The sequence below is a fragment of the Colias philodice genome, chromosome 11 (genome assembly GCF_061535455.1).
Source record: "Colias philodice isolate Cphi_HAF_F1 chromosome 11, ilColPhil1 Martin Lab GWU primary, whole genome shotgun sequence".
Lineage (NCBI taxonomy): Eukaryota > Metazoa > Arthropoda > Insecta > Lepidoptera > Pieridae > Colias > Colias philodice.
This window is the reverse complement of record NC_143096.1, coordinates 506,695-521,405: the sequence shown is the minus strand read 5'-3', so window position 1 is coordinate 521,405 and position 14,711 is coordinate 506,695. Positions and strand designations below refer to the sequence as shown.

Below are 14,711 nucleotides of genomic sequence, written 5' to 3'. Positions count from 1 at the left end.
TAAAAAAACATATTATATAATATGTCATAATGTTTTAGGATAGGCTCGCTATTATACCAATAAAAACAAAGAATATGTGTTTCTAATACATTTAATCAGTTTAACTGCATAGTTTTATAAAAAATTATTAAGAGAATAAAAACCTTTTACTACGAGGACTATTTTTCTGATTCTCTAGTGGGCATAGGTTGCACGGTAGGTATATTTCTAGGCACGTAGGTGATCAGCCTTCAGTGTTTTGACTTTTTATTGCCTTCCGCTGGGAATCGTATCAAAGACCTTGTAACTATGAAACGTTTAAACTATTACGCTTTTGTAGCAAGGCAAGCAAAAAAATTTTTTTGCTAGTAGTCACAGTGAAGCAAAGTAATGGTTCAAACTCAAACATTTATTTATTCAATTAGACTTCTTCTAGAAGCACTTTTGAAACGTCATAGGTACACATTTTAACATTTACCACCGATTCGGAAAGCAGTTCGAGGCGGGATACCTATATTTTTATTTTTTTCTTCATGTAAAAATATAAACTGAATGAATGAATGTATGAAAAATTATTTATTGTACAGTGTACAATATATATTGATATAGGATACATTTTATAAACTTTACAATAAATTTATCAATGTACAGAAGGCGGCCTTATCGCTGGCAGCGATCTCTACCAGGCAACCCAGAAAAGACTGCATGGTATAGAGATAATAAACATTTTTCCAATTTTGTTTTGTGTAATTGTTTTGTGTTTATTATTTCCGCTTGTATGTTACATGTTGAATAAAAGCTTAAAGATTAAAACTATTCGTCCAGAGATGTTACAAATTATACTAGTTATCTTCATGTGGGTTTGCGCGGCGCAGGGTCACTTTGCGGTGGATTATTTCGGGTACAGAGGGGTCAAACATATATGTTATATGTCTTGCGAAACTCCTACTAGTAAGTTTAGATGTATTATGTGTGCAGTAGCTAGGTTATCTATTTAGTTTTAGCCAAATCTAGAAACTTATTCTTAATAGAAATAACTTTACTAATAATTTACAAGTAATTTACTAAAAAAAACATTTACTCACTTATTTTAAATATCACCGAAAGATTTCGTAAAAAATGCTTGATACACTTTATACGGTTTATTGCTCTGAGCTTTATACAATATGTTCAATATATTTTAGATACAATGTCGGTAGCAAATTCATTTATAAAGAACAACATGCGGGTATCTGTGAAAAATGTACACAATGCAGACGATTATGACTTGCAAGTTTACTTAAACCAATGGACGGTGGAAATCGGCGTGTTCATAGAAGGGTCATGCAATCAAACAATTAACGTACTTGAACAGGTAAAAAGTATGAGTTTCATTAATTTTTATTACAAACCATAACTGGAGGTAGAAATAAGACAGTAGCGTCGTCTTTGATACGTATTTCATAGGTAATGCTGAAATTTCGTACGTAGGTATGTTTTATCGCAATTAAAAGAAATTTTAACACCGAAAATCTTGCAGTTCATCAGGGTTATATCAATTCTATTTAAAACATGTGTAAAGGTACTAATTTAACATGACCTCTACGCATTTTTTATGAAAATGGCCGATACATAAATCAATTAGTTAAAAGTAGTACAAATTATGTGTTGTTAATTCTGACCAAAATCAGAACCACTTTGCAAGTGTTTCCCATTCGTAACGACATGTACAAATTAATTACACTATTACAGGCGTCGAGAGGCGCTCTGTTCGACGCGTCGCATATTTGGCTCATTGTCGATAATATCAATGGTAATGCGACGGTAGATGACGTTCTGCGGTGGATGAATCTTAGTGTCGATGCTGATGTCGTTCTTGCTACTGATATGGGTATTTGTGATTTTTATATGGGAATATATAGGAGGAATGGTCATATGATGTAGAATAATGTCTGGTTAAAGATGTTTAATAATCGGTCGTAATTGTGATGTGCTTAAATTTAAAGAGAAAAAGGTTAATAATTAGATACCTTTCATGATGAGTCTAAGAAAGTATCAAAATATTATGATTGTTGATGGCGATTCATCCACTTTGACTCATCCTTAGCTTCACAAGTGCAACGTACTGAGATTAATATGATAATCATATGAAATAAAGGCCCGCTTTGAATATCTCACTTGCCACAACTTAAGCTAAGCCCAATATTAATGTAATTCAATTACTAAAAGGAAGTATTCCAAGAAAAATATCATGCAAACGTGTATATGAAACTACAATGAAAATTGGTAATAGTAATAGTCGTTCAATTTTATTTCATAGGGGACCGTTACGAGCTAATGGACATATTCAACTTCGGCAAGATCCAAGGAAACAATTTGGAAAGGAAATACCTCGGAACTTGGAGCGAGGAAAGCGGTGAATAATTCATAGATAATATATTCAAAGTCCTATACTTTCTCTGATTCGTGTTTCCCAATTTCAGGTTTGAACGTTTCGGCGAGCACATTCAAATATTATGATCGCTGGGATTTCCACAATTTGACGCTGCGCGCCGTCACCGTGGTTGGTCCCAATATTATACAGTTATACAGACTTGTGCCGAATGGCTTTGCTCCAATCTTCATTTGGATTTCTGGCTTATGCTATTGTTATTTTTGTTATAGTAATTTTAAGGTTATTTTATACGCGCGGTCCGCCCCGGCTTTGGCCGTGGTACATATTTCGCAATAAAAAGTGGCCTATGTCCTTTCTCGGGTATCAAAATATCTCTATACCAAATTTCATGCAAATTGGTTCAGTAGTTAAGGCGTGATTGAGTAACAGACAGACAGACAGAGTTACTTTCGCATTTATAATATTAGTATGGATGTGCTATTTATTAAATAGGTTTGAAGTTGGTGCCGAACATTAAGCACTTAGTATTAAGCCCGTGCACCGACATCAAACCTTTTTAATAAAAAGCACATATAAATAATATGTATTAATAATGTCAAATCTTTTTTATTTATTACTTCTGATTATTTCTTACTTTTCCGTTTTTGAAGTCGGTTGTTTTTAACGCAGTTATTTTTATGAGTGAATATTAAGCTTTCCGTGGGATTAGAGCTTTTTATGAAAATTAAGCTCTCCGTGTGATTAGACCTTCTTGTGAAAATTAAGCTCTCCGTGCGATAAGAGCCTTTAATGAAAATTAAGCTCTGCGTGCGATTAGAGATTTTTGTGAAAATTAAGCTCTCCGTGTGATTAGAGCTTTTTGTGAAAATTAAGCTTTCCGTTCGATTAGAGCTTTTAATGAAAATTAAGCTCTCCGTGCGATTATAGCTTTTTTGAAAATTAAGCCTCCGTGCGATTAGAGCTTTTTGTGAAAATTAAGCTCTCCATGCGATTAGAGCTTTTTGTGTAATTTAAGCTCTCCGTGCGATTAGAGCTTTTGTGAAAATTAAACTCTCCGTGCGATTAGAGCTTTTTGTGAAAATTAAGCTCTCCGTACGATTAATAGCTTTTTTGTGAAAATTTAGCTTTACGTGCGAATAGAGCTTTTTGTGAAAATTAAGCTCTCCAAGCGATTAGAGCTTTTTGTGAAAATTAAGCTCTCCGTGCGATTAGAGCTTTTTGTGAAAATTAAGCTTTCCGTGCGACAAGAGCTTTTTGTGAAAATTAAGCTCTCCATGCGATTAGAGTTTTTTGTGAAAATTAAGCTCTCCGTGCGATTAGAGCTTTTTTGTGAAAATTTAGCTTTCCGTGCGAACAGAGCTTTTTGTGAAAATTAAGCTCTCCGTGCGATTAGAGCTTTTTGTGAAAATTAAGCTCTCCATGCGATTAGAGCTTTTTGTGAAAATAAAACTCCGTGCGATTAGTTTTTTTGTGAAAATTTAAGAGCTTTTAATGAAAATTAAGCTCTCCATGCGATTTTATGCGGTTATCAATTCGGCCGGTATATTTTTTTTATGTATGTACACCGATTACTCCGAGGTTTCTGAATCGATTTACGTGATTCTTTTTTTGTTCGATGCGGGATGGTGTCGAGTTGGTTTTTTTCGGATAGGCCCAGTAGTTTTTATTTTATGAGCATTTTTGTCTGTACTCGATGACTAAGTTGATATGTAGCAAGTAACTTTGATTCACTTCCCGGTAACCGATTGAGCTGAAATTTTGAATACGTATGTAAATTTGATAGCGATGAAACATTATCATGACAAGAAGCTGATTTGATGATGGAATCTGAAGGTGGCCATAGGAACTCAGTAATATATTGACTCAACTTTATCGAGTTTGGGCTCGTTTGATTCGTGTTGAAAAATACACTAAAAAGTATTAAATAAAAATAACTGCGTTAAAAACAACCGACTTCAAAAACGGAAAAGTAAGAAATAAAAAAGATTTGATATTATTAACTACTACATAATATTATTGTACATAATATTTCGCAATAAAAAGTGGCCTATGTCCTCTCTCGGGTATCAAAATATCTCTATACCAAATTTTATGCAAATTGGTTCAGTAGTTAAGGCGTGATTGAGTAACAGACAGACAGACAGAGTTACTTTCGCATTTATAATATTAGTATGGATAATAATTATGTTACCGGAAATGTATGAAATCAAGGAATTGTATACAATTCCGATACCATTTAGGAAATGTATAAAATATTGTTTAAAAAACTATTTAATGCATGCATATCCTAGGAAATAATTTATTTCACACATTTCCGTGCGATTTTAGGAATTATATACATTTCCTAGGAATTGTATACAATGACGGATTACATATATTTCCGGTAACATATACACTAAACATACTACTACATTTATATCAAAGACGTACATGATTATGTGAATTCAAAAACCCAAATGGGGTAGAGTTGAGGAAAAAAACTATTTTGTTTAAAAGCAGATTAATTCGTGATACAGTCTTCACAGAACTTGTACCTATTTAATCTAAATCTAAATATTAAGGCAAAGCTACATAATTAGAATTACAACGTAATATTAAATGTATCCACTTTCAGGTCCTAGGTCGGCCTAAAGCCTTCGAACCCGAGATGCTAACCAGCTTGAGTTATACAAAGGGAATATCGGTGTTTACAAAAACCGCTGCCCAGGTCCTTCAGCCTATCCGAGAAATACATAACATGCGGTGAACTGCGGTTTTTTGTTACATTTTTAGTCTAGTGAAATGTAAATTTAAATAAATATTAATCAAGCATTTGTTCAGTATAGTATTCAGCACCGATTGTTTCTTTAAATACCTTATATTTATATTGAATGACTATAATATTGTCTTTTCCATTGAACATAAACGTTATTGCACGCCTCATAAGCGAAGCGTTGAGGTGGGTACTACTGTCGCTTCGCGCAAAACATCTGATTTTTCAAACTTAAAATGTCTTTATGTATCATACATTGCACTTGTAAGATAATACATACACACACATATTAAGAAAAAACACTATTTTTAACGTTCATGATATTTTTGATGTCATTTTTGTTATTTAAACTAGTTAAAAAACAGTTTAAAAAAGTTCTGTCTTGGACGTCCGTGTGTCTGTATGTGCGGATCCTTTTTCTTGTTAACACGATAGCGACCAAAATACTTTACTAATCGAGTCTTTTTTTTTCTCTTACGCTTGAGTATGCTCAGGAATAGAACCCTTTCATTTTTCAGCGTCTGATTCGATGTGGTTTAATTGTTATTAAATAAACAAAAATAATAATTAATAAATAATTATTAAAAAAAAATTATGAGGCGTGCACTTTTGGATTTTCCAAATTATTTTACAGATTTAATTATACAGTAGTTGGGCGATGGATTGGTACTGTCACCAAAAATGCCTCATTAGTGAGTACACTTCTACGGAATATTTTAATTTATTGCTTCATTATACCTAACATCATGTATTTATTTTTTAATAGTGACATTATCGTTTAAAGAACATTTTTAATTTCTAGGCAGTGATGAACACTCTTTACTGGCATGAACAGGACATAGCGTGTACTTCTGCTAGAATCTTCTCAAATTGGTTAAATTGGGTCGATATTTGTCACCCACCTGTGGGGAAAATAGAGTAAGTTCTGAATACTTGTTACATTGTTTGAGTTGGAAAATTTTGTTCATTAGAACGCTTTATACTTGCACTCTATCTGTATAGGTTAGGTTAGGTTGTCTCCTTCTCAATTGAAGATGAATGATACCTTAATTTTGGGAAAAACTGTGAATATCGGGCGTTCTTGTAAAATAGTGCAAATGTAAAAAAAAAACAATTTTTGTAACGATATCTGATTCGGGTTCAGTTACGTTTTTATTTTTTGTGATGAGTGGGAAATATTTTAGTTGATTTTATTTAATGAATTGAAATTTTGACTGTTTTAAAATAAATATTACATTTAAAATTATGATACGCCCACATAATAATTTTCCCAGATCACGTTTCTTCTACCTCATACCAGACAAAGGTATAGGCAACTACGAGAACCGTTTCCTCACCCCGCTATCCCCCGCCGTGTGGTGGTGTGCTGTAGCTGCGGGTATATTCTGCGCGTGTGTGCTTGCTGTGTCCGCGGTCGTGGAGAAGCGGCCTGAGCCCGCCGTGTATGCTGTGTTGAGCGTGCACGGAGCGGTCTGCCAACAAGGTTATCATTATTAATATGGCAAAAAACACGCTTAAAATCATGAAATTATTGTATTGTCAATTATTACCATAATTAAATTAATTAATATAGTATAAAATTTAAAAACACACTTTAACTGATGAAATTATTGCAATGCCACTGATCCTTCATAAGTATATAAATTTTGAATTAAATCTGTAAGTTTGATGTGGGTCAATATTGAGTTTATGGAAGTCGTTTACATACAAACTTACAGGTGAAACTAATATAAGCGTGTTAAAAAGAGTCAAACATTTATTAATTATATTAAATACTTTGTCACTTATAGGTACTGCAGTTTGGCGACGGTTAGACTGCAGCTTGAGTTTTCAAGTTACGATAATAAGATTCTATAACTCCTTATATATTTATTACAGCGTATGAAGAGGGGCCTCAAATAATAGATGAACAGCTTTCAAGCCAAGGTGAACCTGATTTATTTATTACCTTGTATGTGTGTGTTTTGCGAATTAATAACTCACTATATTGACTATATAATTAACTAACACTATAACACCTAATCTATCATCTAATTGATTATAACTGTCCTGTAATTTACAAATAAGCTTAATAATTATCTGACTCAGTAAATTAAATAAATGACCAATTGTAGGTGGTCGCCTCACCATGCTAGTAATAGGAATGACGAGCATGCTTCTATACAACTACTACACGAGTAGCGTAGTATCCTGGCTCCTGAGCGCTGCCCCTCCAACCCTTCAAGATATAGATGGACTTATTAACAGTGACTTTGAACTTGTCTTTGAAGATATTGGATATACTAGAGGTTGGTTTGAGGTAAGAATGCGTGAAAAATTGATATTTTAGCATAGTAATCAGTTTTTACTTTGTATTTTATAAGATAGATACCTTCGATTTATAATACGAAATCAGCTACAGTTTAGTTTTAAACAAATAATGTATCTTTTTTAATACCTTATGTATTGAATAATATTAACAATGATACTGAAGAAAAAATGGATAGATATGCACATACATGGGAAACTGCAGAAGTTTAATAGATTAAGTATTGTTTTTCAGGACGCCGGTTTCTTTTATTACAGTGGTTATAAAAATCCAAAAGAAGATGTGCTGAGACAGAAAAAAGTAACTCATGCAAAACGTTATAAAGATATCTATCAGCCTGTTGAATATGGCATCGAATTGATAAAAAGTGGAGGTACCTATATAATCAATTTATATCACGTTATATTTGATGAAACATATTATATGCTCATTAATAAAAGTTATGAATTATTTGACGGTTTTGTAATTTCTAAACTGAAGATTATTTAAATTAATGTTAGAATATGTAGGTAATAATTTATGTCATACAATAGACACTATTATAGGAAGATGTACCTAGTAACAACGAAGTTATTATGAAAATTAGAAACTTATTCAAAGACATAACATTTTGAGTATGTTTCTAGATTACGCATACCACACGGAGCCGTACACAGCATACCAGTCCATTTCTCGAACGTTCGACGACGCAGAGCTCTGCAGACTCGGCTCCTTACCAATGATCAAACCATCCCCTACGTACGTTATGACGCAGAAACGGAGCCCTTATAAGCAATTCTTTAATTGGAGGTAAATCTATATTGTACAGGTGGCAATTCATAAACATTTTAACGCTATACATATTTGGCTAACACATAATATAAGTTTATGTATTTCCTCATATGTTTATAGGTATACCTTACCTGTAGGTAGGTACTATAACTTTTATATTACATAAAATCTTTTCGAGCGCTATCATTAGTTGCATTTTATTTATTTATTTTTTGTTATACGAATCAGATATGTGATACGAATCTAACCTACTAATTATTTTATTACAAGTATGTGTCTAACCGCACTTTGATTCCAGTTTAATGCGACTAAAAGAGAGGGGTCACATAACAGCTATACAGGCGCGGATAGCCGGGTTCATCGCAGCTTGTTCGGGTAGTACCCCTCGAGCGCTGGCTTTAGGGCAAGCTGCACCAGCCTTTGGACTGCTTGTAGTGTCAGCTATTCTGTCACTTATTATAATGTTTGGAGAAATTGTTTGGTTTCGGTAAGTGACTTTTTAACATATTTTGGATTAAAAATTTACAGCTATAAAAATATTCGAACTAGTAAATTGACATATTATGTTCGATTTGTTTGCATTTTTTTTGTCCTTTTTTGGTGTATTTCTGCATGGATTTCATTTTATGGCATTTAAAAAATAATAATTTAATGAATGCTATTTGCGAGATGAATTGCTTTCACATTCTAAACTATTCTACGGAATATTTAATTCAATTAATTCCACAGGTTTTATTGCCTCTGTGTTTATATTTTATTTCACTAAAAGCTAGGCTAAATTGATTTGTCCATCAATAATTTGCAGGTGGAATAAAAAGCCCATAAAGGGTCGTTCTCGTAATGCACGAGAGACCAACGGGAAATATTTTACGAGGCCCTAAAAACAATAAAGAGTGATGGACAACACGCAGTAGATGTTATAGATATATTGCACGCCTCATAAGCGAAGCGTTGAGGTGGGTACTACTGTCACTTCGCGCAAAACATCTGATTTTTCAAACTTAAAATGTCTTTATGTATCATACATTGCACTTGTAAGATAATACATACACACACATATTAAGAAAAAACACTATTTTTAACGTTCATGATATTTTTGATGTCATTTTTGTTATTTAAACTAGTTAAAAAACAGTTTAAAAAAGTTCTGTCTTGGACGTCCGTGTGTCTGTATGTGCGGATCCTTTTTCTTGTTAACACGATAGCGACCGAAATACTTTACTAATCGAGTCTTTTTTTTTCTCTTACGCTTGAGTATGCTCAGGAATAGAACCCTTTCATTTTTCAGGGTCTGATTCGATGTGGTTTAATTGTTATTAAATAAACAAAAATAATAATTAATAATTATTTATTAAAAAAAATTATGAGGCGTGCACTTTTGGATTTTCCAAATTATTTTATACTTATTGTGTTTGCACAGTTCTTAGTAATTTTAATAAATATGAGTAAAATTAAAAAAAAAAAGAAATTTGTTGCTATTTTCAGGCTATTTGTCTATTTGAAATATCAGGGTACTTTTTATCGCAATAGGGTTGTACCATGTACATATTTGTAAGTTTCATATTCAGAAACGATTCAAACAACAGAGAGAGTCATCAAAAGAGTTTTTTGAAAAATCCAGCCAAGCATCGTCTGGCATTTAATGTTGTTGCTGATAAAAAAGTATTTTAAGCTTGAATTTTTATATAATAATTTATTGAAATTCAAATGTTAAAAATAGAAATGTATTCTTTGCCTTAAGTGAACGGAAGTTGGTTGTATTTTCGTTAAAAATTTGCTATACATCTTCCGGCGAGAGAGCGTTTCATAAAAATAACTTGGCTCTAATTAAAAGGAAGTAAATTATTTAACATCAATTTACGAAAATACAGAAATAAATACAATGTTTAAATTTATTTTAAGTACTACAGATTCTATTACCTTAGCATTTTTGTATGTTAAGTATAACATACGTAACACGTCGTCTGGCGACATTTTAGAGTGGTAGGACTACAGCTGCGTAAGATATTCTCTCGAAAATCGTACGCAGCATGAACTGGGCTGTAGTCCGTCCGGGGCGGTACCACTAACCCACGGGAAACCGGCGTAAAGCTTTCTTAGCGTTTCGCATAGGTGAGTGGGTCACACCGGATGCCCAATCCCCCCCCCCCCCTTCCCCTTTAAAACTATGGCAGCGGAATTTAAAGAACTATTACCCCAGGAGGGTACCAACACTGTCGGTGCTGGAGAATCCCTCCCTGAGCATCTTTGTTCAGGCTGCCCTGCGTATTCTGGGGAGGGCAAAATCCCGCTCGTTTCTCAAACCCGAGGCAACAAGAGCAAAAAGCTCAGCACATCCCCTTCCACGCACTGCGTGAATTTCTGCAACATTAGGGGCTTACACTCGAACATCAATGCCGTCCATTACCACCTTGAGACGGCGAAGCCGGCCTTGCTCTTCTTAACCGAAACGCAGATATCTTCCCCCTCCGACACATCTTATCTGAATTACCCAGGATTTACCCTGGAGCACAATTTTATTCCTCGCGCTGGTGTCTGCGCCTTCATTCGGAATGATATCTGCTTTCGACGCCTCGCTTGTCTTGAAGGTAGGGATCTATCCATCCTTTGGTTACGTGTGGACTGCGAAGACCACCCTCGCGTCTATGCGTGCCTATACAGATCCCATAGCGGTAACGACGAAACCGACCGACTCATCGATCACATACAATTGACGGCTGACAATATGCTCAATCAGATTCCTTCAGCGGAAATCGTGGTCCTTGGTGACTTCAATGCGCACCATGTAGAATGGCTCAAGTCTCGCACAACAGACCACGCAGGGAAATCTGTTTACGACCTTGCTCTTGCCTATGGTCTTACCCAACTGGTAGCATCGCCCACGCGAATTCCCGATGTTGAGGACCATATGCCTTCCCTGTTGGACCTTCTGCTGACTTCCCATCCGGATGGCTATCAGGTCAATGTTGATGCCCCTTTAGGCTCCTCTGACCACTGCCTCGTACGGAGTGAAGTGCCAATCTTGCGCCTTTCACGGCTACTGAATAGTGGCCGCCGTCGCGTTTGGCACTACAAGTCAGCAGACTGGGACGAGATGCGCACCTTCTTTTCATCTTATCCCTGGGGCCGTGTTTGTTTCTCGGCAGAAGATCCTAGCATCTGTGCTGACTCTGTTGCTGATGTGATACTTCAGGGAATGGAATTGTTTATTCCAAACTCCGTTGTTCCCATCGGTGGCAAGTCCCAGCCCTGGTTTGGTCACTCTTGTAAAACGGCATCACGCCGAAAACAGGATTGTTACCAAGCCTGGGCCAATGCGCTTGTGTCTAGTGATCCAGACGCCCGTACTCTTAAGAGAGAACTAAACTCGGCCTCTAGGTCCTTCAAAAGAGCTATTGCAAGAGCTAAGTCTGAGCATATTGCAAAGCTTGGCGAGAAACTCGCCCGACTTCCTTCGGGAACACGAGCCTTTTGGGCACTCGCCAAAGCTGTGCAAGGAAACTTTTGTCGGCCGTCATTGCCATCTCTACGCATGGAGAATGACTTGTTGGCCCACACGGCGAAAGAGAAAGCTGATCTTCTTAGCTCCCTTTTCGCCGCTAACTCGACTTTGGATGACATGGGAAAATCACCACCTACCATCCCACGGTTTGAGGGCTCTATGCCGGACATCCGTTTCACCCAGAGCGCTGTGCGTAAAGCACTTTTCGCTCTAGACATCCACAAGTCGAGTGGTCCCGACGGTATTCCTCCTGTTGTGTTGAAGATGTGTGCACCTGAGTTGGCGCCGGTTCTTACGCGACTTTTCCAGCACTCCTATTCCACAGGCGTCGTCCCGAACACATGGAAGACAGCTTTAGTACATCCCATCCCGAAAAAAGGCGATCGCTCGGATCCGTCCAACTATCGACCCATAGCCATCACTTCCTTGCTCTCCAAGATAATGGAAACCATTATCAATCGCCAGGTGCTCAAATATCTGGAAGAGCGCCAGCTGATTAGTGACCGACAGTACGGTTTCCGTCGTGGCCGGTCAGCTGGCGATCTTCTTGTATATTTGACTCACCGCTGGGCGTCAGCGATTGAGAGCAAGGGGGAAGGCTTAGCCGTCAGCTTGGACATAGCGAAAGCTTTCGATCGGGTATGGCACAAAGCGCTTCTTGCGAAGCTTCCTTCCTATGGGCTTCCTGAGAAATTTTGCCAGTGGGTTGCCAGTTTTCTCACAGAGCGTAGCATGAGTGTCGTAGTCGACGGTTCATGCTCCGATCCTAAGCCTGTGAATGCTGGTGTCCCACAAGGCTGCGTTCTGTCTCCCACTCTGTTTCTTCTGCATATCAATGATATGCTGCTAGACGGCAGCATTCATTGCTATGCAGACGACAGTACTGGTGATACAATATACACCGGCCACAGCAATATTTCTCAGGACCGCGTCATTGAGTGCCGGAACAACCTCGTGTCTTCAATAGAAACCTCCTTAGAAGAGGTATCTAACTGGGGCCGACGTAACTTAGTCCAATTCAACCCCAAGAAGACACAGGTCTGCGCGTTCACCGCAAAAAAGCTTCCCTTTGTCGTAACTCCTCGTTTTCAGGGTATTCCTCTCTCTGCCACAGCTAGCATCGGTATTCTTGGTCTCGAAATCTCGAGTAGCGTACAGTTCTCCTGTCATTTGGAAGGAAAGGCCAAATTGGCTTCACAGAAACTTGGTGTGCTCTGTCGAGCGGGGCAGTATTTCACGTCGCACCACCGCCTTATGCTTTATAAGGCGCAAGTTAGGCCGCACATGGAATACTGCTCCCACATCTGGGCCGGGGCACCTCAACAACACCTCCTTCCATTTGACCGTATTCAAAGGAGAGCAGTACGACTCGTTAACGAGCCAAGTCTTACCGATCGGCTTGATACTTTGGCGCTGCGAAGAGACGTCGCTTCACTGTGTGTTTTCTATCGCATCTACAATGGGGAGTGCTCTGAGGAGCTGTTTGGAACAATACCTGCCGCTGAGTTCCATCACCGTACTGCTCGCCACAAACTCAAATACCACCCACACCACCTTGACTCCTGGCGATCGACAACTGCGCGCTTCAAAAGAAGCTTCTTTCCGCGCACAACGAGTTTATGGAACGAACTTCCTCATGCGGTGTTTCCAAACGGTTACGACTTGGGGACCTTCAAGAAAAGAGCGTACTCCTACCTTAAAGGCCGGCAACGCACTAACAATGTCCCCGGCATTGCTGGTGCCTATGGGCGACGCAGTGCACTTAACATCAGGTGACGCGTCTGCTCTGTTGCCTCCTCTTATATAAAAAAAAAAAAAAAAAAAAACGTAAGTATTGATTTTTATTATTAGTTTTAACCCTTATTTATGAACTAATTGCAGCAAAATGAAGATTTCCACGGTTTCTTTTTTAGGGAACACAATATATAAGAGTTAAAAATCAGGTAAAAGTTTTTCATTTCCAGACCTAATTCACGTTTCTGCTCATTCCGAGACAATCTCACAAACGCAAAAATTAATGTAAAATCTCAATAAAAGTCATTTACCTTGTACAAAGACTATGCGCATAAAACAATCGACAGAAAATTAAAATTTCAAACAGATAATTATTACCGTTAAAATGTTGAGCATGTTCGCGAAATTACAGCAGTGTGAGTTGAAGCTGTGAATAATGGAGGCGTCGGCGGCTATCTAAATCTCTCGTTATAAATGATGCTATCAATTCTTGTTTAGCCAGCCCTCATTGAATACCGGGATGCACTGCGTCTGTCTTCCCCGGACGTCTTAAAAGGTTCTCCCGGGGTAATTGGAAACTTTAAGATGCATTGACTTGAATGGATAATGATTGAATACGTTATGGAGTGGATTGTTTTGAATTTTTATTGAAGGTTGGCTGGTAGAAGTGATTTGGGTGTGAAAGAAATCAGTTGGTGTGGAATTATTACACTTAAAGATTTTATCTGTGAAAGTGTTTGTGAGAATTCTTTATTACACTATTTATTTATAAGTAGTTCCAAGCTTTACCCGCGTGCTATGTGAACAAAGTAGTCATTTGACATGTGTGATACTGTATTTTTTATCTATAACTTCCTAACAATATTCATATTGCAGAATTCTAACTACCACAGCATTGTCTCCTGCATTCACAAAACTACACGAATAACATACTTAATATTATAAATGCATAAGTTTGTGAGGATGGATGGATGTATGTTACTCTTTCACGCAAATACTACAGAAACGATTACAATAAAATTTGGTATCTAAGTAGCTGAAGACCCAGAATAAGACATAGGCTACTTTATATCCCAGGACTCCCACAGGAACGAGAACTGTGTGGGTTTTTCTTTAAAAACACGGGCGCAGCCGCGGGCGAAAATCTAGTCCTACAATAAACGTTCACACATGAAAAACACGTAGTCAAAAGTAAAATGTCTCATGACAGAGACGTACCGCGATGTCGCTCGTAACTCGTAAGTAATATAGAATGGCTCGTCTTTCCATTTGTATGCTAATTTGAGATGCT

The 14,711-nt window shown here is 37.2% G+C and overlaps 1 protein-coding gene across 1 annotated transcript; it reads left to right on the top strand.

The window, feature by feature from the left end:
* Positions 1-1,168: 1,168 nt before the first annotated feature.
* Positions 1,169-9,065, top strand: LOC149484327 (ionotropic receptor 75a-like). The gene is made up of 14 exons (XM_089700859.1): positions 1,169-1,333; positions 1,711-1,849; positions 2,279-2,374; positions 2,442-2,521; positions 4,968-5,095; positions 5,740-5,797; positions 5,908-6,023; positions 6,380-6,588; positions 6,984-7,031; positions 7,220-7,404; positions 7,648-7,786; positions 8,040-8,202; positions 8,483-8,671; positions 8,990-9,065. The coding sequence occupies exons 1-14, from the start codon at positions 1,169-1,171 to the stop codon at positions 9,063-9,065; spliced, it is 1,791 nt and encodes a 596-aa protein (XP_089556985.1).
* Positions 9,066-14,711: the final 5,646 nt, after the last annotated feature.